The sequence below is a fragment of the Heterodontus francisci genome, chromosome 2, assembly GCF_036365525.1.
Source record: "Heterodontus francisci isolate sHetFra1 chromosome 2, sHetFra1.hap1, whole genome shotgun sequence".
In the NCBI taxonomy this organism is placed as follows: domain Eukaryota; kingdom Metazoa; phylum Chordata; class Chondrichthyes; order Heterodontiformes; family Heterodontidae; genus Heterodontus; species Heterodontus francisci.
In genome coordinates this window covers 116,730,908-116,755,222 of record NC_090372.1, presented here as the reverse complement: position 1 = coordinate 116,755,222, position 24,315 = coordinate 116,730,908, and the positions used below count along the sequence as shown (strand labels likewise).

The following is a 24,315-nucleotide window of genomic DNA, read 5'->3' as shown; positions in this document are numbered from 1 at the left end:
TTCAAATTGTGAGAACAATCAGCTACACCTTAGAAAACTTTGCATATTTATTCAATCATATACATCAGTGATTCAGATTCATTCCTCATTAAACAAAACAAAAGAAATGACTAAAATCTTTTTTTTGTATGTTCAGGTGCTACAATCATGTTGTGCCTGTCCAAAGGCAGTTGAAGTTCTGGTCAATTCATACGAATTCATTCAATCCACCCCAAAATGGAGACAAGTTATACCTGATGATATCTTAGAGGTAATTCTGTTTGACTTCTGTTTCCTTCTTTTGAGAATTCTATTGTCTAACAGAACAAAAACTATGATCAGATTAGATGAATAGTTTCTGCAAGTTACCACAAAACAAAACTCAATTAAAATGGGTCAAAGTACATGAATGTATGTGACCAACATTAACCAGCTGCTGAAAATTTTTGCTATGTTCTTATTTTGGAATTTGAGCCCTGATTATTTTTGGAGTGGGCAGTTTCATGTCTGATGCCTGTTTTATGCCCCATTGAAGTCAGTAGAATGTAAAATGACCTGAACCTACCCTGTTTCTGCCAGCTAGGTTAGGTTAAAGTTGCGGTCAAGGTCTCTGAAAGACAACTTCCTCCTGCTGTGGAAGGAAATGCTGTAGACTCTGTGGCGGGAGGGGCTAATTTTAACTGTCACTGATTGTGCTGGTGAAGCAGATTGCTTACCAATTTCAATTGGATGCAAATCGAGTGGGCTATACAAGGGGTGGCAATCTGCTTTGCCAGATTACTGCCTAAACTACCCCCTTGACATCTTTGCAAATACTGCTCATTTCCTGTTCATGGCTATGAATAGACAATATATTTAGAGATGACTAAATGTCAAGGAAGTACTTTTTAGTGACCAATCCTTTTATAAGCAGATTCACAGGAATGACATGATGTATGAAGACAGGGAAATCACAGAGATATGCAAGAATTATAGAGTGGTGATATTGGGAACATCAATTACCCAAATATCAACTGGGATAATGTTAGAGTAAAGAGAATGGAGGGAGAGGAATTTTTGAAATGTGTTCAGGAGAACTTTCTTGACCAGAATGTTCTTGGTCCAACTACGAAGGAGGCATTGCTGGATCTGGTGCTGGGGGATGAGTTGGCTCAAATGTACCAAGTGTTTATGGGAGATCACTTGGGTAAGAGTGATCATCGTATCATGAGGTTTAGATTAGTAATGGAGAAAAGCAAGGAACAATCTAAAGTAGAACTTCTCAATTGGAAGAGGGCTAACTTCAATGGTATGGGAGGAGATCTAGCTAGGGTAAAATGGAACCAAAGATTGACAAAAAAAATTGTAATGGAACAACAGGCGATCTTTAAGGAGGAGATGTTTCAGGTTTAGGCTAGGTACATTCCAACAAGAGGGAAAGGCAGGGGATCCTTGAATAATGAGGGAAATAGAGAATATGATGAAACAAAAAAGCAGATGTCTGATACATGTCAGGGGAATTCTTCACGTGACAATCAAGCCAAATCAAGCCAAGTTGAAAGGGGAAGTGAAGAGGAAAATAAGACTGGCAAAGAGAGAATGAGAATAGAATGGCAGTTAACATAAAAGGGAACCCAAAAATTTTCTACCAGCATGTAAATAATATGTGGGTAGTAAGAGGTGGGGCCTATTAGAGGCAAAGAAGGTGATATATTCTTACAGGCACAGGGCAAAGCTAGAATACTTGAGGAGTACATTGTATTGGTGTTTACTAAGGAAAAGGATGCTGACAAAATATCCATAGAAGTGGAAATGGTTGAGGTAATGGATTGGGTGAAATTGATAGCTAGCCTTTCCAGTACATCCTATGCTTAGAGTGGGTAAGTCGCCTGGTCCGGATGGCTTGCTCCCCAGGTTGATAAAGGAGTTGAGGGTGGAGATAGTGGAAGATCTTGCCATAATCTTTCAATCTTCCCTAGATACTGCGGAGGTGCCAGGGGTTGAAAAGTGGCAAATGTGACACCCTGTTCAAGAAAGGGTGTAAGGGCATTCCTAGTAGCTATAGGCCAGTCAGTTCAATGTCAGTGGCAGGTAAGGTTTTAGAAACAATAATCACAGGAAAAAGTAACAGGCACTTGGAGAGGTTTGAGTTAATTAAGGAGAACCAGCACAGATTTGTAAAAGGTAGACCATGTTTGACTAATCTAATTAAATTTTTTGATGAAGTAACAGAGAAGGTTGATGAAGATAATGCAGTAGATGTTGTCTATATGGATTTAAGAAAGCGTTTGACAAAGTCCCACATAAAAGCCTGGTTAACAAAACTGAGGCTCATGGAATAGGAGGGTCAGTGTCAGCTTGGGTAAAAATTGACTTAAGGACAGAAAACAGTGAGTCGCGGTAAATGTTTATTTTTTAGACTGGAGGATGGTAGACAGTGGTGTTCTGCAAGGGTCAGTGCTAGGACCACTGCTTTTTTTGATATATATAAATGACTTGGATATTGGAATTCAGAGTAAAATTTCAATATTTGCTGATGATACCAAACTTGGAGGTGTGGCCAACAGTGAGGATGATATCAATTGACTGCAACAGCACATAGATAGGCTAGCAGAATGGGTAGACAAGTGGCAGATGGAATTTAATACAGACAAGCGTGAGATGATGCGTTTGGCAGAAAGGATAAGGTGAGGCAATATTGACTTAATGGCACGGTTCTAAAGAATGTGCAGGAACAGAGGGACCTGTGGGTTCATGTACATAGGTATTTGAAGGTTGCAGGACATATTGAGAGAGTAGTTAGCAAAGCATATGGGATCTTGAGTTTCATAAATAGAGGTATTGAGTACAAAAGCAGGGAGGTTATGCTGAACCTTTATAAAGCTCTGGTTAGGCCACAACTAGAGTACTGTGTTTGGTTCTGGTCACCACACTTTAGGAAGGGATGTGAGGGTCCTTAAGAGGGTGCAGAGATGATTTACCAGAATGATTTTAGCTACAAGGTTAGGTTGGAGAATCTGAGGTTGTTCTCCTTTGAGCAAAGGAGGTTGAGGGGAGATTTGATAGAGGTACACAAGAATATTACAGGAACAGCTTTTCTAAATTAAACCTATTAGCTAATGGTATAAGGACTAGGGGATACAGATTTAAGGTTTTAGGCAAGAGATACGGGTGGGGTAGTGAGGAAGAACGTTTTTATACAGTGAGTGTTAATGACTTGGAATGCTCTGCCTACGAGGGTGGTGGAAGTGGAGACAATGAATGATTTCAAAAAGAAATTGGATGGGCACTTGAGGGAAATAAACTTGCAGGGCTACAGGGTAAAGCAGGGGAATGGGACTGAATGGATTTCTCTTTCTGTGTTATAATGACTGTAAGGGCTGGACTTCCAAGGGCCCCCCGAGTTGGGACTCGGTGCGGACCCAATTTGAAAATCATGGTCCCGGAGGTCATCTCTGGAACCCGATGCCCCAGGACTGTCCACAATTTTCAATGTGAGGGCTGGGGGGAGGGAACAGGGAAGCCGCTCGCTTCCAATTAAGGGCCCATTAAGATGATAAAGGAGCTCGATAAGGGGCTGTGGGGGGTCCACACTGCAATTTTCAAAGGCTATTCTGGCAAGCCCAACCAGCCTGGTGTATGATAGTGCACAGGCTGTCAGGCTCACAGCAGGCATGGGGCAAACTTTATTGCTGCACAGTGAAATGTTTTGGGCCCATGGGGATCTTGCGCTAGCCCAAGTGCAGGACTTTTTTTTTCATTCTTGAAAACTAATTCAATTGGCTGAGGGGATGGTGGGAAGGGTTGAAGGGCAAAGAGTGCAAAGTTTGGGGTTGAAAGGTGGGGATCGGCAAAAATGGTTTCTCGGGGGTGAGAGGAAATAAAATATATTGTTTCATCATTGCAGGGGTGGAAGAAGGGCCTTGATGTGTAATGAAATGATTTTATTGAAATAAAAGGTGATGGGGGCTTTAAAAATGCAAACAATCTGTCAGGGCTTGACGCCCTTTAAAAATGGCGTCTGGCGCCTGCGCGATGGCACCGGATGCCGTTTATGGGGACATGGCAGCCGCCCCCTTAATGTCATCAGAGCCGGCCACTCTGCCCGCTCCATTTAAACGAGGCCCCGCGCATAATATCGCGGGGGCTCAGCAACGGTGGATCCGCGCAAGAGGACCACCCAACTTCAAAGCGTGCCGCCACAATTTGTGGCACATTCATAAAATTCGGCCCAATGTTTCAGGTTTTTCATCTTTCATCAGAACATTTACTTTTGCCTGTCACACTTTAGATATAACACTGGCATTACACTTCCTGTGCCACACTCTAGCATATTACCAATAGAGTCATGTATTGTGACTCCAATTTAATATTTCCAAAGGATTGACAAATCAAAAATCAAATCAGAACATTAGCTGCAAAGCTAATCTGGAAACGACACCAATCAAATCACTGCAAAAAAATTGGCTTGTTTGAGCCACTATCTTGAATTAGAGCATTTTCTTAGCTAAAAGTTCACAAATAATAGCAACTTTTAGAAAATTAAAATAAGTGCCTGAAGCTCATGCTCAATTTGGTTGGGCTAATAACTTCTTTATGGTTCATGCTGCCTCTGCAGCACCAAGCCTTGGCCCAGAAACATATTTCGACAACATAAGATCACTTCTTGTGTTCACTCTACTAATGCTTGTGGTAAAGTGGACAAAAAAAAGGCATCAAATAAAGTTAAATGAATGAAGCAAATTTTAAGCTAAAATCGCACTAATGTACACTGTAATCCAGCTCTTGCTGATAATCTCGTCACACTCCCCCTTACACCTTCCCCCAGTTTGGGAACATCTGATTTAGAAAACCAGTCTGTGACCTATAATATCTGCTTGACTTTGCAGCAACACTGGGCATTTTATAAATCTCTGTTTGATGTCTGTGGAAGATCTCCACGCTCTCTGATGCACCTGACTAGATGTACTATTCGAGCAGTGTTACAGACAAGGTGTTACAATTCAGTGCCAAAACTAAACATCCCACCTCGCCTTAAAAAATATCTTCTATTAGAACCAGAAGGCGTGCTCTACTGAGTATCAGAATTGACAAGTGAGTTTGTACACACCATAGAATTTTATTCTTCTGCGTTAAATCAACCATTGCACAAAGTTAATGGCCCAGATTTTGTGGTCAGCATTGAAGGAACAGCAACCGCCGTTCATTCTGTTTATAGCTAGCCACTGACTTATTGCGGGCTTTTAAGCAGCAACTTATGGTTACTGGAGATCCCTTTCAGTGCAGTGCCTCTACAGGGGGTCTGTGGCATGTGTGAACAGGGAAGATAGTGTGACTCTTAAGATTATCAGATTGAAGAATCCTCATTGACACACACGCAGCAGAGTTTTACCAGCCCTGGGGCAATGGGCTGAGAGACAGATGGGCTAGTAAAATGGTAGCGAATGCATCAGAGCAGAAGCCTGAGGTGTTCCTGCCATTGGTGACATTTCCTGGAGGTGGGCTGCAGGGTCAGGAACGCGTAGTGGCTGCAGGCAGGCAATTGACAAGCCAATTAACTGCAATTGTGAGGAGCCTTTTAAATTTTACCACGGGTGCATGGGAAGCACAGAGTTTCAGAGCCTTACCAGCTATAATGATGCGAGAGTTCAGCATCAGCTCAGCTTTGGCTGGAGATGCAGTTCATTAAGAGTAGCAGCGTTATAACACAGGGAGGGTGAGAAGCAATAAAGCAAGAGAGTGAAAAGCGAAAGGTTCTACAAAGTGAGCACACACATCAGACAGAGGCAGAATACTGGAAGGGTCTCTCCGAGGTGCAATTCATCTATTCAGAGTTAGGGATTGATAGACCTTGAGATGTAAATGTTTCAATTAACTATGGGTCTCATGCACTCAGATTTTGAGTACTCCAGTGAGGAGGAGAATGAGAGTGGGAGCTAGGTGCAGCCAGAAGGTGATGCAACATCCTGGCTTTATGACTCTAAGATTATGACAGGCTTAGATAAGTTAGACAAGGAAAAGCTGTTCCCATTAACAAATTCAACAAGGACTAGGGGACACAGATTGAAAGTTTTGGGCAAAAGATGCAGGGGGAATATGAGGAAGCACCTTTTTACACTGTGGGTGGTAATAACCTGGAACTCACTGTCCACAAGGGTGGTGGAAGCAGAAACAATTAATGACTTCAAGAGGAATCTGGATGACCACCTGAAAGAAATAGACTTGCAGGGCTACGGGGATCGAGCCAGGGAATGGGACTGACTACATAGCTCCATGGAGAGACGGCATGGACCCGATGGACTGAATGGCCTACTTCTGTGCCATAAATGACTCTGTGACTCTATTCAGAGGAGCAGCAGGCTCATGAGGATGAAAGGGGACATAGAAGAGGAAGACACAGAGAACCACGCAGCCAGGCTTTTGGCTGTAGAAGGTGCTACCCAGCAGAAAAGGCGTGCCGACAAAGGCTCTGCTTCCTGGAGATGTCAGAGCATCAGTATCAACGGCGACTGCATATGTTCAGGGAGGTGGTCACGGAGCTGTGCACTATGCTGAAGGAGAATCTGAGCCCAATATGATGTGGTGGCCAGCCATTGCCTGTGGCAGCAAAGGTCACTGTGGTGCTTAACTTTTACTCTTCAGGAGCATTCTAGGCATCCTCTGCAGATGTCTATTGGATATCCCAGTCTACAGCCCTTCGCTGCATCACGTTGGTCATGGATGCCATGTACAAGAGGTCTGGCCAATACATACACTTTTGCAGTGATCCAGCCAGTCAGGCCGAGAGAGCTGTAGGATTTGGGGCCATTGCAAGATGCCCCCAGGTGCAGCGGGTAATCGACTGCATGCATGTGGTCATCAAAGCTCCTGCAGAGCAGTCAGGAGCATTCGTCAACGGGAAGGATTTCCACTCACTCAATTTACAACTGGATTGTGACCATCATAAACAGATCCTTCAGGTCTGTACATGGCTCCCGGGAAGCTGTCATGACTCTTTCATTCTGAGACAGTCCCAGGAGCTCCAGCTTTTGAGTCTGCCCGAACGCCTTCGTGGATTGATGCTGAATGACAAGGGCTACGCACTGAAGATATGGCTCCCAACGCTTATGCGGGACCTTAGCTCAGAGGACACCTACAATCACTATCACACGTCAACAAGGGCAACCACTGAACAGGCTATAGGTCTTCATAAAACATGGTTCAGATGCCTGGATCAATCTGGGAGAGCCCTGCAATATGCCCCAGCAAGGCTCACGTGTATTGTGATGGTTTGCTGCGCTCTGCACAACCTGGTGCTCCAGAGGGGAGAAGCTTTGGAGAATGAGGACATCCTTGAGCATGCCCCTCCCACCTCCAAGGAGGAGAAAGAACCGAAGGGGCTTCAGATCAGGTGGACAATAGCAGTCCATCCTAGGGACCGCTGCCAGTGTGCACTGACGTGCATGTCAGTGAGGCATGCAAATCACTCATAGACACATTTCTCCTGAGCCTCCCTTAAATACCCATGTAAATGATTCAGTTCCCTCATAGAGCTTTGTTGGCCTTTCCCTGAATGCCCTTATCATCACAGTCAGCCCATGAATCCCATTACCCTCTCATCCCCACCTTCCCTCAATTCTCCTACCACCTACCTACACTAGGGGCAATTTATAATGGCCAATTTACCTATCAACCTGCAAATCTTTGGCTGTGGGAGGAAACTGGAGCACCCGGTGAAAACCCACGCGGTCACAGGGAGAACTTGCAAACTCCACACAGGCAGTACCTTGAATCGAACCCGGGTCGCTGGAGCTGTGAGGCTGCAGTGCTAACCACTGCGCCACTGTTCAACTTCTTTTCCTGATAACTGTGAGATGAAGACCCTAAACATCAACTATTGGAAGTCACTAGCTGATGAAAGAGGGAAATGGCAACATCTCTTCTGCACGGACATGCACCACCACCACGACCAGTGGCTACAGCAGCTTGGCAACAGGCACCAATGCCGAATGCAACAACCCAAAACATCACCTGGCAGCTTCATGTGCGGCACTTGTGCCAGGAGCACCTTGAGAGGAGTCCCCAGGGACTTCAGGCAGCTGTTTCTCACCCCTTTCAAGACCCGTCTTTCTGTCCCAGCTTACCTGAAGAGCATGAGCACCTGGTGAGGACTCCAGGCGTCCCAGCCCCATCTTGCACAACCATTGTTCCACAGCTCATGGTGAGGTATTGGTATGCAGGTCTACACGCACATTCTGATTTCACCGGGTGGTATGCTGGATGTGACTCTCCATGAGGGTTGCCCTTTGTCAATGCGCTCATATGCCAGAGACATGTCTCCACTCATGCCATGGATGGACTCCTCCATCATCAGCGCATGGATGCACAAGGCCTCTGGTAACTGCGACAGATGTCCACACAACTCACACTACTGCTCCAGCATCTGCTGCTTTGATGACTCCTGAGGCTCAGCATCTGCTTGAAGCTGAGCATCGCTGTGCAATTCCACAGTCCTCAGTGTTCAGTAATGGGCACAGATGGGCCATAGTCAGTGTTTATCAGAAGGTTTCATGGCCTCTTCTGTGAAGTTACTCACTCTCTAGGGGAGTCACCCTTATTGACAGGCTGACCTGCTGCCATCCCTCCCAGCTCCATTACTTCCTCCTCCATTGGTGTCAGTATTGCCAGCAATGGTAATCCGCCTCTAGTCTGTCACCGTTCCCTGGCATTGTCAGCTCTCTTTTCCTGTAAACACATTCATACACATTGTCACTCATCTCTCATGGCCCAGCTGTACTCCTCTTTCTGTGCCGGTTTTAATGTCCAGCACTATGCCATTGGGATGCCTTCTGCATGTGTCCATTCAGTATTGGCAATGCTGTGGGAAACTCTGACTGACCAGGGGCCTCTGCTGTGAAGTAGATATTCATTTCACTGTGAACCCTGGTGCCTGGTCATGCTCGATGCCTGGGACAGCAACCTCTTCTCACATTACATAGGCACCTTTTGTGACATCCAGGGCTGCGAGCTCGGTATTACAAATTCCACTCACCCTGCCAGACCGCATCAGGTTATTGAATTGCTTGCGGCACTGTAACAACGTCCGTGTGAACACCTCATAGCTGCTGACTTCCTCTGTGACCTCCAGCCATGCCTTCTTGGTTTGGCATGCTGGCCTCCTTCTCCCATCAGCAGAGAAGAGGACCTCCGTCTATGCTTTTGCCACTTGGAGGAGCATCTCCAGGGAGGCATCACTGAACCTGGTTGCCGCACTTCATCTAGCTGCAGTCATTACTTCAAAGACTCTCTTGTTTGGCCTCCTTTTCAGTCTCCTCAATGTTTGAAGCCTTTGATGCAGGTACTGCCTGCTGTTTAAATATGGCGTCTCCATTTCAGCTATCGGGACTTCCTCCTGCACACCACCCACTATTGGTTGGCTTCCATGCATGCCAGCTGTTAATTGGACATTACACGCAAGATCCGGTTTCCTGTCCCCCTGCCCGCCCATGTGATCATGTGACCTGATTTGCAGCCTGACATCGGGACTTCCTCCAGAATGATAAAATTCAGCCCGCAGAGTCTAAACCAGGAAGTATACATTAGAATATTTAATTCAATGTAAAAGCATGTACAGAAAGTGAAATAAAGTGAAAAGAAAGAAAAATGGGATTGAGAGAGAGAGAGAGATAAAAGAGATGGAAAGAATGTTACAAAAAATTTAATTTTTAATTTTTTTAAATCTCCAACAGTAATTAAAATCTTAAGGAATGAGACTCCACATGCGTAAAAGTAAATTCTCAGTACCAGAGAGGTTGTTTGGCAGTAATTAAAATTTATTACACAATTAAAAATTCACTTACATGCAAATGCGCCAGCCCTAACTTTTTCAGGCATGTTTAGTGGGTACCAGTCTAACAAAGCCAGTGGGAGAGCAGGGTAATTCGGATAGCAACTTTGGGATTTCCATGTTTAACTGCACATGCTGCATCAGAAATTAGTATTGATTTACTCAATAATAACGGTGAGCACAGATAGCCTCACCATTATTCTTAACGCAAAGTCTGGGCCATCGGATTTCGCTTGAAGCTTTTCTGCATATTAACTGCCTATATATTTTGGATGAAAGCAATTTTCAAAGGCAATGAGCAAAAGTGATTGTGTAAAATATGAAAAACACAAATATGAAGTAAATTCTATATTCTCTTATATTATTGTATTACACTTTGTCAAGAAAATCGTAATTTCAAAAATTGTTTGAGTGGCATTAAGCAAAATAAAGTGCTTACCAACAAAAGCTCATTTGACTATTTAAATTCACACCTATTAACAGGCTGTTAGTAGCGTTCTTTGTCATGGGATCCACCTATTTTACTAATTTCCTGAGAGGCAAACAAACACAGGTAACATTTCTAAGAAACTGTGAAATTATCTTCCTCCTTACCTCAATTGGATGTTACTCTAACATTATTGAATTCTAATATTCCCATATTCAAAATAAGACCATAACATTATAATCAATTATTTTATCACCATTTCCTTATGTAGTCCTATTTGAGACTTGTTAAATTTATACAATGTCCTGCGAGTAACCTCTTAGTCTGTCCTGCCCAAACCATTACATAGCTCTAATCATCAAATCACACCTTAGTCTTTCCCCCTACTTCATTACCACCACCTCTTTCAAGCCTTCCACCTTCTTCCACCCCTCATGCCTCTCTTTTAAAAGACTCATTGTCTACCACCTCCCCACCCCACCCTCCACCAAACCCCACCACAAGTTTCACATCAAGATGTCCTCCTTTCTTTCCTCCCACAGACTCTGCACTGAGCGACTCCTTATCCTGGGAAATTTAAGTGTCATTCCACATTGTCTTCTCCTTTTATTTTCCTGTACTCCTGATCTTCCTTAATCTCTCCCTACATAAAATCTCTCCGACTCATATTCACAGCCACTTCTTCAACTTTGTTATCTTGTGGCCTCAATACTCCCATGTTCTTGATAACAGACAAGGCCATTTCTAACCACTTCCTGGTGTTCCTCACCACCCATATCCCCCCTTCAAACCCAACTTCTTTCTGCATCCACTCCTGGAAAAACTCTCCCACAAGTCACTGACAACTGCACATTCAAACTCCCAACTGTCTGGCCTTGGCCTACTGTTTTCCAGAATACCTCGGCAGATGTCGATCTGTCAACCACTTTCCCTCCTGCACATTTGATGCTCTTGTCCCTAGTAAACCCCTACTCTTTCCAAACACTAGTACTTCATGGTATGGTTTACTCAGGTTGAATTGGGCCAAAATGACTCCCAGTCCCCAGATCAAACTTAATATTCTCATGGCCTGCCTCTTCTTTTCTCCTCCAGCCCTACAACTCTCAGAGAACTCTGAATTCCTCTGATACTGGCCTTTTTTGCATCCCACCTTCCCTTCGCCTCATCATTTGCAGCTCTTCCCTCAGTCATCTAGGCCTATGCTCTGGAATTCCCTCCTTAATCGTCTCCACCTCTTCTCCTTTGAGACACTCCTTAAAACATACCTTTAACCAAGCTTTTGGTTGCCTCTTACTATATTCTTCTTTGACTCAGCAGCAAGCTTTATCTAATTATACTTCACAGAAGCACTTTGGCACATTTTGCTACATTAACAATTATATAAATGCAAGTTGTTGATGATGATGCCTTGTGATCACAATTCAACTGCTTAACTACTGGTAGCTGCAGAGAATTCTGTCCTCCCTGGGCCATTCCATTTTCACATTTCAGTTCATGCATTTCCAAAGAAGAAAATTCATGTAATATTAGTTATAATGCCACAAGGATGCCATGTATATCTTTATTATTGTAACATTAAGGAAGTATATACTTTAAAAATTCTAAATAAAGTTATATACTCTTTTGTCTCTTTTTTCCTATTCTCTTTTTATATTTACTTTTAAATTTTAGTTTATATTACTTTCTGACTTACTATATGTTTGAAGTTGTGTTTTAATCTATTTTTCTGGCTTGATTCTGTGGCTGTGGTTCACAACTCTGAAATTCCAACTCTGGCTGGGTGAAAAATGATTCCAAAGGTATCTTCTCCAGCCATTGAGGGCATTTATCACTAATATTTGACCTGATCATATAATTGTAGTGAGCAGATCAAACTCTGATCTTGTTTTGGGCTGCCCTGCACAAGCACAAAGTACCTAACAACGCATCAGCACCCCATGGGAGTAGGATACCCAATGAGTTAACTTGATGCACTGTCCAAAGGTTAAGTTTTAAAAAATTCTTGCTCACACTTCCATTACCTCTCCATTAATTATTTTAAAGATCTGCAGCACGACCTTTTCTTCAGTGAGTGCAAATGTGATTATTTCAGCTTATCCTCATAATGTTCTAAGTCCATTAATCGATTCTCTGAACTCTGCATCATACCAATACTTTTTTTTTAAAGGGACGGAGGGATAGTGATCTATATTTGGCCTATTAGTTGCACAGTGCTTTGGGCAGTTATGTACAGTAAGCATTTTGACATACCAATCAGAATATTTGTATTCTCATACTGGCAGGCTGTAACTAGTGAGGTGCCGTAAGGATCAGTATTGGGGCCTCAGCTATTTATGATCTATATTAATGGCTTAGATGAAGGTACCAAGAGTAATGTATCCAAGTTTGCTGGCAATACAAAGCTATATGGGACAGTAAGCTGTGAGGAGGATACAAACAGACTGCAAAGGGAATGGGCAATAAATTGGCAGATGCAGTATGTCAGGCAAACCCCCCACCTGCCAAGACTGAGGCACACATGATTTCGCCACAAGAACATTAAAACCTGAAATTGCAATACTGTGACTGGAAGGACATTTGCATAGTACTAGCAGTGCTGCTGCTGCTGCTCTCACATGCATTCAAGTCCTCTGAAGGAGGAATTTTCCTCCACACAAGATCAGGGGGCAGGTTGTTCAACCTTGCCCGTCTAAGAGCTAAGTCCAAAGTACGGAAACTCCTCATCAGGGAACTCCTCTTTGCTGACAATGCTGCTTTAACATCTCACACTGAAGAGTGCCTGCAGAGTCTCATCGACAGGTTTGCAGCTGCCTGCAATGAATTTGGCCTAACTATCAGCCTCAAGAAAACGAACATCATGGGGCAGGACGTCAGAAATGCTCCATCCATCAATATTGGCGACCACGCTCTGGAAGTGGTTCAAGAGTTCACCTACCTAGGCTCAACTATCACCAGTAACCTGTCTCTAGATGCAGAAATCAACAAGCGCATGGGAAAGGCTTCCACTGCTATGTCCAGACAGGCCAAGAGAGTGTGGGAAAATGGCGCACTGACACGGAACACAAAAGTCCGAGTGTATCAAGCCTGTGTCCTCAGTACCTTGCTCTATGGCAGAGAGGCCTGGACAACGTATGTCAGCCAAGAGCGACGTCTCAATTCATTCCATTTTGCTGCCTCCGGAGAATACTTGGCATCAGGTGGCAGGACTGTATCTCCAACACAGAAGTCCTCGAGGCGGCCAACATCCCCAGCTTATACACACTACTGAGTCAGCGGCGCTTGAGATGGCTTGGCCATGTGAGCCGCATGGAAGATGGCAGGATCCCCAAAGACACATTGTACAGCAAGCTCGCCACTGGTATCAGACCCACCGGCCGTCCATGTCTCCGCTTTAAAGATGTCTGCAAACGCGACATGAAGTCCTGTGACATTGATCACAAGTTGTGGGAGTCAGTTGCCAGCGTTCGCCAGAGCTGGCGGGCAGCCATAAAGGCGGGGCTAAAGTGTGGCGAGTCGAAGAGACTTAGCAGTTGGCAGGAAAAAAGACAGAGGCGCAAGGGGAGAGCCAACTGTGTAACAGCCCCGACAAACAAATTTTTCTGCAGCACCTGTGGAAGAGCCTGTCACTCTAGAATTGGCCTTTATAGCCACTCCAGGCGCTGCTCCACACACCATTGATCACCTCCAGGCGCTTACCCATTGTCTCTCGAGATAAGAAGGCCAAAGAAAAAAAAACAACAAAAGGGACCCAGTCGTTGCTTCCCCAATACACAGAAGAAGTGGTCAGACCAGTTTTAGTGACATGACTAGCCGGCTGTTGAGATTTGAACTTCCAACAAAAGATTCAAACTCAGAAAGCTCCCGGCTCCTGGCTTGATAGGACCTCTCTCCTGTCTGCCCTCATCTCACTCTCACCAGCTTCGGAAACCACTGAAGACACATGAACCCAAAGAGAGAAAAACTCTCCGACATGGACAAGGTTTAAAAGGAACACTGGGCCCCAACAAACTGCAAGACCATATCTTCAATCAAGGATGACAGCAAGTTCGAAGTGCGGTCGCAAGAGATTGTCTCAAACTGTTCTATTTATCTTTTCTTCTGCTCTTCTCTGTCCCTATTTGTATGTGTGCATCGCGTGTGCATGCTTGCGTGGGCGTGTTGTATATTTGTAGGCGTTAACTGTCTTAGAGTTTAAGTCTATGGTTTAATAAATTTCATCTTTCTTTGTTAAACCAAAGAAAGCCTGCTTGTGCTAATTTCTTTGCCTTATTGAGAAAAATGGCTGAGCAGCGTGGGATCACTGTATGTGGCCAGGCTAGGAAGTCTGAACTCCTAAGGCTAGTGGCCAACCATTTTTTCCTTGAATCAGAAGCAGAAGCAGTGTTAGAAGCAGAATCCGACCGGGTAGTGTTAGCAAAGAAACGATTGGAACAAAGGAAACTTGAATTTGAGGAAAGACAGAGGGAGAAAGAGAGAGCCTTCCAAAAGGAATGTGAAGAAAATGAAAGGCAGGAGAGAGAGAAAGGCAGGAGAAGGAATGAGAGAGAGGGAGGAGAGAGAGAGAGAGAGAGAAAGAATATTCTGGAAAGAATGCGAAGAACGAGAGTTGAAGTGGCTTGAGTTAGCTAGGGGGCGACAGAGGAACCCCAGTGAAAGCATGGCCAATATGGAGGAGCACAATTCAGCGCTGGGTACTCACCCAAATAATTCCAAAATTCAATGAGGAAGATGTGGAAGCATTTTTCGTGTCTTTTGAGAAACTGGCAAGACAGCTAAAATGGACAGCTGAGACCTGGTCTCTTTTACTGCAAAGCAATCAAACGGGAAAAGCTCATGAGGTTTATTCCTTTTTGCCAGATGAGAGTTCAGCAAATTATGAACTGACCAAAAATGCTATCCTCGGGGCATATGAATTAGTACCCGAAGCCAAAAGTTTAAAATACTCAAAAAGCCAGACAATCAAATTTATCTGGAGTTTGAAAGAAGTAAGCAGCTGGTTTTTGACCAGTGGCTGAGAGCTTTAAAAATACAGCTCAGCTATGAGACTCTCAGAGAAGTAATCCTGTTAGCAGAATTTATAAACTCTCTGCTATTCTCAATAAAGACCCATGTAGAGGAGCACCGGGTTCAGGGATCCCGGCAAGTGGCCGTTCTGGCCGATGAATTTGCTTTAATTTATTAGCCTGTTTCCCAGGGAAGAACCTTTCCTGATCACCCCAACAAATCCGAAAAGGACAAAGGGTTGGAAGGTGATAGCCGCTCAAGAAGTCCTGAAAGAGAAAGGAAAGCAGGAGACATGGGGGCCCTCCTCCAGCCAAAATGGAAAGCGCTGTGAGCAAGAGTGAGACCCGGAGACCTGTGTGCTTCCATTGTAATAAGGCAGGGCATTTAAAAGCTGACTGCTGAAAACTAAAGGGGAAACTGGTAGGGTTAATCAAGGCACACCTGCTCAGTGCAGACGGGACCCTGATGGAAAACACAGAACAAGTTGTGGCATTAACTGCAGTAAAAAGTGCAACCCAGGAAGCTTACTACAGCCAATGCAGGAAAAATTAATAGGATTCCTGAAGGTTATCAGGGTTTTGTATTTGAAGGGAAAGTAACCTCATATCCCTTGAGTGGGGCAAGCAAGCCCATAGTAATTCTCAGGGACACAGGGGGCACTAGATCCCTTTTACTGGGAAAAGGCCTGACCTTTCCCCTAGAGAGTGCAATGAACACCAGAATGGTGGCAAATGGTATTGAAGGGCAGTGTATGCCTGTACCTGTACACCGGGTGCACCTGGAGTGTGACCTATTTTTGGGACCGGTGACTTGTCCCTAGTTTGCCTGTGGATGGGGTTGACCTGCTCCGAGGTAATGATCTGGCAGGGGTGAAGGTGGTAGCACCCCCAGTAGTGAAAGAAAGACCGCAGGTGGTCAGACAGACAGGACGATGGCAGGAGACGGTCCCCTGCAGTTTCCCTGAATGTGTAGTGGGTCAGGCCATGATCAAACCAGCTCCCCTAGAGGAGACTGCATTGGCACTGCAGGCAGATGATCATGAGGTCTGTTTATCCGAGACTTTCTATGGAAAGTTAGGAGAGCCAGGGAATGAATTAAATGGATTTTCCCTAGGTGAGGCTCAGCAAGCCGACCCAGTTTTGCAAGAGTTAGCACAGGCTGCCCAATCTGAAAGTGAAGCAGAGGGAGTCCCTGATTGCTACTATTTAAAGAATGAGGTACTGATGAGGAAATGAAGTTCTCCTCACAGACCTGAGAACAAGGAGTGGACAGTAGTTCACCAGTTAGTGGTGCCACAGAGGTACTGGGGAGAAGTATTAAGAAGGGCCCACGAGACTACAGTGGCTGTACATGCCGGTATACTAAAGAACAAAGCCCGCATAAGACAGCAGTTTGACTGGCCAAAAGTCCACAAAAATGTGGTGGAGTACTGCAGGAGTTGCCACATGTGCCAGGTTGAGGGGGAACACTAACCTAAGTGAAACATGCACCCCTAAGTCCTGTACTGGTATTAGGAGGACCCTCCAGCAGAGGGCTGGTTATGTGTAAGGGACCAGGCAGGCTCACGGTTAGCAAAAGTTTAGAAAGAGAAGGGGAAAAAGTGACCAAGAGGGCAGGCTAAAGGAAGTCCGGGAAGAATCCCGGATGAAAACCCTTACTGTCTGGTCAATCAACCCTGAAAAATGTGAAAAGTTAGACCCAACATCCTCCTATGTAAATGCAGATTCCAGAAGCACCCCACCAGAGTTGCTAACAACATTTACAGGAACCTACAGAGATAGAGAGACCTCAAGGGGGCAGGGAAAGCATGAGGGTGATGCCTCACCTAGTCAAAGTGTCACAGGAGAATGCAGTTAAGTCTGCACAAATACCTACAGGTAGGAGTGTCCCAGAGAACAAAGGGGGAAGTAACAAAGACGCCTCCCCCACAGTGAGAGGAAAAGGGAACCACCTGAAGCCAAAAGTCTTTGCATGACTCAAAGTTCAGGATAGACTTGCTCCCTACTAACTATCCTGAAAAAAAGAGAGAAAATTAAAGCAGACCTGGCACCCAGAACAGACCATTTTTAATAAGTTTTAAGATTGATGAATGAATGGAAATGAATGAGAGAAATGCATGGTTTTTTTCTTTCTGTATCTTATATTTCTCTCAAACTCTGTAATGAAATGTGCTGTTTTTCTTCAGATCACATTTCATTCCCCTGGGTGTGGAGGTGTCAGGCAAACCGCCCACCTGCCAAGACTAAGGCACACATGATTTCACCACATGAACATTAAAATTTAAAACTGCAAGATCCTGATTGGAAGAACATTTGCATAGTATTAGCAGGGTTGAAACAAACGGACCCAGTCGTTGCTTCCCCAATACACAGAAGAAGTGGTCAGACCAGTTTTAGTCACAAGACTAGCTGGCTGTTGAGATTTGAACTTCCAACAAAGGATTCAAACTCAAAGCTCCTGGCTTGATAAGATCTCACTCTCACCAGCTTCGGAAACTATTGAAGACACGTAAACTGAGAGAGAAAGTTTCCTACATGAACAAGGTTTTAAAGGAATACTGGGCCCCAACGAAACGCAAGACCATGTCTTCAATCAAGGACTACAGTGAGCTTGAAGCACAGTAACAAGAGATTGCCTCAAACTGTTCTACTTATCTTTTCTTCTGCTCTTTTCTGTCCTTATTTGCATGTGTGCATGCTGGCGTGGGCAGTCGTATATCTGTAGGCAATAACCATATTAGAGTTTAATTTAAGATTTATTAAATTTAATCTTTCTTCGTTAAACCAAAGAAAGCCGGTTTGTGCTCATTTCTTTGCTTATAATTGGAAAGTTGTGAACAAGGATTCACAAAGTGGGAGCTCAAAACACAGTATGTTTAAAATTAAACCCTGTTACAATAAGACCAGGCGATGATAGTAACAGACCCCTAGACACCTTTCTCACCTGGTCGTAACAAATATGATGTGGGGAAATGTGAGGTTATTCGCTTTGGTAGGAAGAATAGAAAAGCAAAATGTTTTTTTAAATAGTGAGAAACTTTTAAATGCTGATGTTCAGAGATTTAGGTGTCCACAGAGCAGAAACACTGAAAGTTACCATGCAGATATAGCAAGCAATTTTGAATGGCATGTTGGCCTTTATTGCAAAGGGGCTGGAGTACAAGAATAAGGAAGTCTTGCTACAATCGTACAGGGTTTTGGTGAGATCATGCCTGGAGTACTGGGAACAATTTTGGTCTTCTTAGCTAAGGAAAGATATACTTGCCTTGGAGGCAGTGAAAGCTTACAAAATTGATTCCTGGGATAAGAGGTTGTCCTCTGATAAGAGTTTGAGTGGATTGGGCCTAAATCTCTGGAGTTTAAGAGAATGAGAGGTGATCTCATTGAAACTTATAAGATTCTGAGGGGGTTGACAGGATAGATACTGAGAGGTTATATGTGACTCTTTTGAATTCTCTACCCCAGAGGGCTGTGGATGCCCTTGTTGAGCATATTCAAGGTTGTGTTACAAATATTTTTGGACTCTAAGGGAATTCAGGGATATGAAGATTGGTCGGGAAAGTGGAATTGAGGTCAAAGGCTAGCCATGGTCTTACTGAATGTTGGAGCAGACTTAAGGAGCCATATGGCCTACTCGCCAAGCTGCCTCCAAACCTGGGACCTCTATTACCTAGAAGGACAAGGGGTGCAGGCGCATGGGAACACCACCATCTCTAAGTTACTTACCATCCTGACTTGGAACTACATCGCCTTTCCTTCATGTCACTGTCGGTTCAAGAGGGCAGCTCACCACCACCTTCTCAAGGGCAATTAGGAATGGGCAACAAATGCTGGCCTTGCCAGCAATGTCCACATCCCATGACAGACTAAAAAAACTTCTTATGTTCTTATGCTCATACACTTAATTCTCCACTGACAAAACTGCATAATCTTAAGGTTAAACGCTCATCTAAGTTAGAACTCCAAAAATGACTCCTTTAGAAAAAATGTTCTTCAAAGCACAGTGTACAGGTTTAAATGATGCTGTGTTTGGTTGAGGTTGTGGTTACATTGCTAAACTTAATGCTTTCTTGGCACTTTGATTTGATGGATTTTCCAACCAGTGCTGCAGAGGGCAGCAAATCTCTATCATCTGCTCGATTCAACATGTTTAACATGTTTAAATTGTGGCACTCAAATGCTTAGGTGAGAAAATTCAGAAAATAAATTGATGAATTGGAATAAAAATACTAGGTAACGTAACAATCATTGCAGTAACTCATACTTCATTAAAAATAAGAATATGTCAAATAGTTTCCTGACTAATGTGCCAATTGAAAGGCTGTCTGAATTGTTTTCAGTTGTAAGCTAGGATTTTATTCTTTCTTGCATTCTTTTCCTTAAAACTATTCATGCCTTTTATGCATTATAGACAAGCTAATGTAACATATTTAACTGGTTCCACTTCTCTCCAGATCACTATACCATGCATCATACAAAGGCATTGAATCAGGCTATAATGTTATGATGTAATCTGCTCACCCACTCAGATTCAAATAATACTGAATTCCAATGTGGGCAGGTGACATTTAATATAGGTGCCAAGTTGTACACATGGATAGGGCCAATGCCAGCAGGATTGTATGTGGACCAATACAGGATTCTGGAAAAGAGAATGTATTACAATTCTCCAAAGGTTCATGACCAGTGCCACAAGGCTATAATAAGGACGATCCATTATAAAACAAAAAGCACTAGTGTCCTCGTTAGGCCTCGTCTAGAATACTGAGTCCTGTTTTGGACCCCTTACATGATGGGTAATGTAGAGGCCCTCAAAAAGGTTCCGAGGATGGCCATTGGATTGAAACCTGGTTTAAAAACCTTTAAAAACTATAGGCTCAAAGCAAAGACTTTGGGGAGATCTAATTGACATATTTAAAATGATGACGGGACTAGACTGTGTTCATGTGGGTAGCCTATTTGGATATGTTAGAGGTAATCAAGAGACATGCTCATAAGTTACATAAGCAAAGAACAAGGTGAGATGAGCAAGTTATTGACCTTTGGAGTTGCTAGCTCACGCAGATCATTGTAAGTGTTCAAACGGAGCTGGATGAGTTCCTGGCTGTGGCTGATATCACAGTGTACAAAAAGTAAATGGGATATTGATGATGTCATTCTACTCCCCAAATCTCTGCAATCCAGGCCCAAACTCCCAGGTGCGTCCTACTTCTGTTGGGTGTTAAGTAGGTACTCTTGGTGAAACCAGGCAAATTTCGGCCAACAGCTGGGGACGAAATGTGGGAACTTCTGACAGGGAACCCTTTCCATCTGTCCTTACACTGATGGGCTTGTAGGGGCTGGCAGAGGCTTTGCTTCTACAAGGCCTTAATAGAAATTCTCAACATTATTCACAAATTCACAACGTTACATATCCAAATTCTGGTTGCGTTTGTGGCTGTTTCCTGCCAAACTCCCAAAGATACAGCAGGACTCTGATGGAAATGATCTTGGATCATTGGCCATAAATTCTTCGGCAGAAACATGCAAACTATAATGTTTAGGTGTGAGGATTACTTCAAGCATCAGCTGTACATATGCTGTCCAGATAAATCTTCCTAAGTTGGACCAAGACATAGTCATGCAGTAAGTTGAAATACATTAGCATTTCCTAATAGTTTTCTCTCACGGAGTATAAAATAAATTCAATGAGCTTCCTGGAAAATTTCCCTTAGAAATCAAGAATAAATGAGCAGTTTGATACAAACGGCTGTTGAGTTTCAAATTAATTGTTTTGACTTTAGGAGGCTAAAGCACATTTGGTATTTGACTTCACACACATTTCTTCCTTATTACAATCTCATTGTGTTTAATTAACACAGTAATAGGGGTGTGGCCTCACCAATGCCCAGTATAATTGTAGTAAGATTTCTTTACTCTTCTACTCCAATCCCTTTGTAACAAAAATTATCATAACATGCCTTCCTAATTGCTTGCTCTACCTCAGAATCACAGAATTATTATAGTGCAGAAGGAGGCCATTCGGTCCATCATGTTCACACCAGCTCTCTGAAAGAGCAATTCGTCCAGTTCCATTCTCCTGCCTTCTCCCCGTAACCCTGCACATTCTTCCTTTTCATATAACAATCAAATTCCCTTTTGAATGCTTCAATTGAACCTGCCTCCACCACATTCTCAGGCAGCGCATTCCAGACCTTAACCACTCTCTGTGTGAATAAGTTTTTCCACACGTCACTTTTGCGTCTCTTACAAAATACTTTAAATCTGCGCCCTCTCGTCCTCAATCCTTTCATGAGCGGGAACAGTTTCTCTCTACTCTGTCCTGACCCATGATTTTGGATACCTCTCTCAAATCACCTTCTCTTCTCCAAGGAAAACAGTCCTAACTTCTCCAATCTATCTTCATAACCAAAGTTCCTCATCCCTGGAACTATTCTCGTGAATCTTTTCTATACTCTCTCAAACGCCCTCACATCTTTTCTGAAGTGCGGCGTCCAGAACTGGTTGCAATACTCCAGATGAGGCCGAACTAGTGTCTTATACAACTTGAACATAACATCCTTGCTCTTGTACTCTATGCCCCTATTAATAAAGCCTAGGATACTGTATTCTTTATTAACCATTCTCTCAACCTATCCTGCCACCTTCAATGACTTATGCACATATACACCCAGGTCCCTCTGCTCCTGCACCCCCTTTAGAATTGTACCCTTTATTCTATATTGTTGCTCCATGTTCTTCCTACTAAAATGAATCACTTCACATTTCTCTGCATTGAACTTTATCTGCCACCTGTCTGCCTATTCCACCAACTTGTCTATGTCTTTTTGGAGTTCTACACTACCCTCCTCACAGTTCACAATGCTTCCAAGTTTCGTATCATCTACAAACTTTGAAATTGTGCCCTGCACATCAAGGTCTAGGTCATTAATATATACGTGGAAAAGCAAAGGTCCCAACACTGAACCCTGAGGAACTCCACTACAACCCTTCCTCCAGCCCAAAAAACATCCATTCACCACTACTCTTTGTTTCCTGTCACTCAGCCAATTTTGTAACCATGTTACTAACATCCCTTTTAAAGTGCTGGAAGGTGTCGTCGACATCGCTATCAAGCAGCACTTCCTCAGCAATAACCTGCTCATTGATGTTCAGTTTGGGTTCTGCCAGAACCACTCAGCTCCAGACCTCATTACAGCCTTGGTCCAAACATGGACAAAAGAGCTGAACTCAACAAGTGAGGTGACATCAAGGTAGCATTTGACTGAGTATGGCATCAAGGTGCCCTAGCAAAACTGGAGTCAATGGGAATCAGGAAAAACTCTCTACTGGTTGGAGTCTTACCTAGCACAAAGGAAGATGGTTGTGGTTGTTGGAGATCAATCATCTCAGTCCCAGGAGATCACTGCAAGGGTTCCTCAGGGTACTGTCCTAGGACCAACCACTTCAGCTGCTTCATCAATGACCTTCACTCCATAAGGTCAGCAGTGGGGATGTTTTCTCATGATTGCACAATGTTCAGCATCATTCACAACTCCTCATATACTGAAGCAGTCCGTCTCCATATGCAGCAAGACCTGGACAACATTCAGGTTTGGGCTGCTAAGTGACAAATTACATTTGCGCCACCGAAGTGGCAGGCGATGACCATCGCCAACAAGAGAATCTAACCATCTCCCCTTGACATTCAATGGCATTACCATCACTGAATCCCCCACTATCAACATCCTGGGGGGTTACCATTGACTGGAAACTGAACTGGACCAGCCATAGAAATATTGTGGCTACAAGAGCAAGTTAGAGGCTGGGAATTCTGCGGCAGGTAACTCACCTCTTGACTCCCCAAAGCCTGTCCACCATCTACAAGGCACAAGTCAGGAGTGTGATGGAATACTCTCCACTTGCCTGGATGAGTGCAGCTCCAACAACACTCAAGAAGCTCGACACCATCCAGGTGTTGCTTGATTGGCACCCCATCCACCACCTTCAATATTCACTCCCTCCACCAACGATGCACAGTGGCAGCAGTGTGCATCATCTACAAGATGCACTGCAGCAACACACCAAGGCACCTTCGACAGCACCTTCCAAACTCGTGACCTCTACCACCTAAAAAGACAAGGAGTAGCAGGTGCATGGGAACACCACCATCTGCAAGTTCCCCTCCAAGCCACACACCATCCTGACTTGGAACTATATCACCGTTCCTTCACTGACACTGGGTCAAAATCCTGGAACTCCCTTCCTAACAGCACTGTGGGTGTACCTGCACCACATGGACTGCAGCGGTTCAAGAAGGCTACCACCTTCTCAAGGGCAATTAGGGATGGGCAATAAATGCAGTCCTAGCCAGTGATGCCCACATCCCTTGAAAGAATAAAAACCAAAATGTATTTCATGGCCCTGGCATTTCCTTATTCCCCATTATAATGTTACCGGTCTCTGCCTCTAATGGGCCCACGTTTACTGTCACTAATCTCTATTTACATACCTATAGAAATGTTTACAATCTGTTTTTATGTCTCTCGCTCATCTACTCTCAGATTCTCATATTTCCTCATCAATTTCTTGGTCCTCCTTTGCTGAACTCTAAACTCCTTGCAATCCTCATGTTTACTATACTTTTCGGCAACATTATAAACCTCTTCCTTTGATCTAATACTATCTTTAACTCTTCTTGTTAGCCATGGTTGAACCACTTTTTCTGTGGGGTTTTTGTGCCTTAACAGAATGTATATTTATTGCAAATTATATCCTAATTTTTTAAATGCTAGCCATTGCTTGTATATCATCATATCTTTTAATGTAATTTCCCAATCTACGTTAGCCAACTTTCCCTTGTACATTACTAGTTTGTTTTGTTTCAGTTTAAGATCCTAGTCCTGGACTTAACTAAATCACTTTGAAACTCAAAATATAAAATTCTATCATATTATGGTCACTCTTCGTTAGGAGGCCCTTTTAGTACAAGGTTATTAAAAAACTCTTCTTCATTGCAGAATACTAGATCCAAAATAGCCTATTCCCCAGTTGGTTCTTTGACATTCTGGCAGAATTTTACATCAGGGTGGAGGCCCTAACCACTGGCCAAAAAGTCAGTG

The 24,315-nt window shown here is 43.7% G+C and overlaps 1 protein-coding gene across 1 annotated transcript in view; it reads left to right on the top strand.

Moving 5' to 3' along the window:
* Positions 1-5,036, top strand: part of asb4 (ankyrin repeat and SOCS box containing 4) — a 30,670-nt gene extending 25,634 nt beyond the window's left edge. Inside the window, exons 4-5 of the mRNA XM_068051304.1 lie at positions 77-250; positions 4,848-5,036. Coding sequence (XP_067907405.1) covers positions 77-250; positions 4,848-5,036 — 363 coding nt within the window. The remainder of the gene's footprint in view (positions 1-76; positions 251-4,847) is intronic.
* The last annotated feature ends 19,279 nt before the right edge of the window (positions 5,037-24,315 follow it).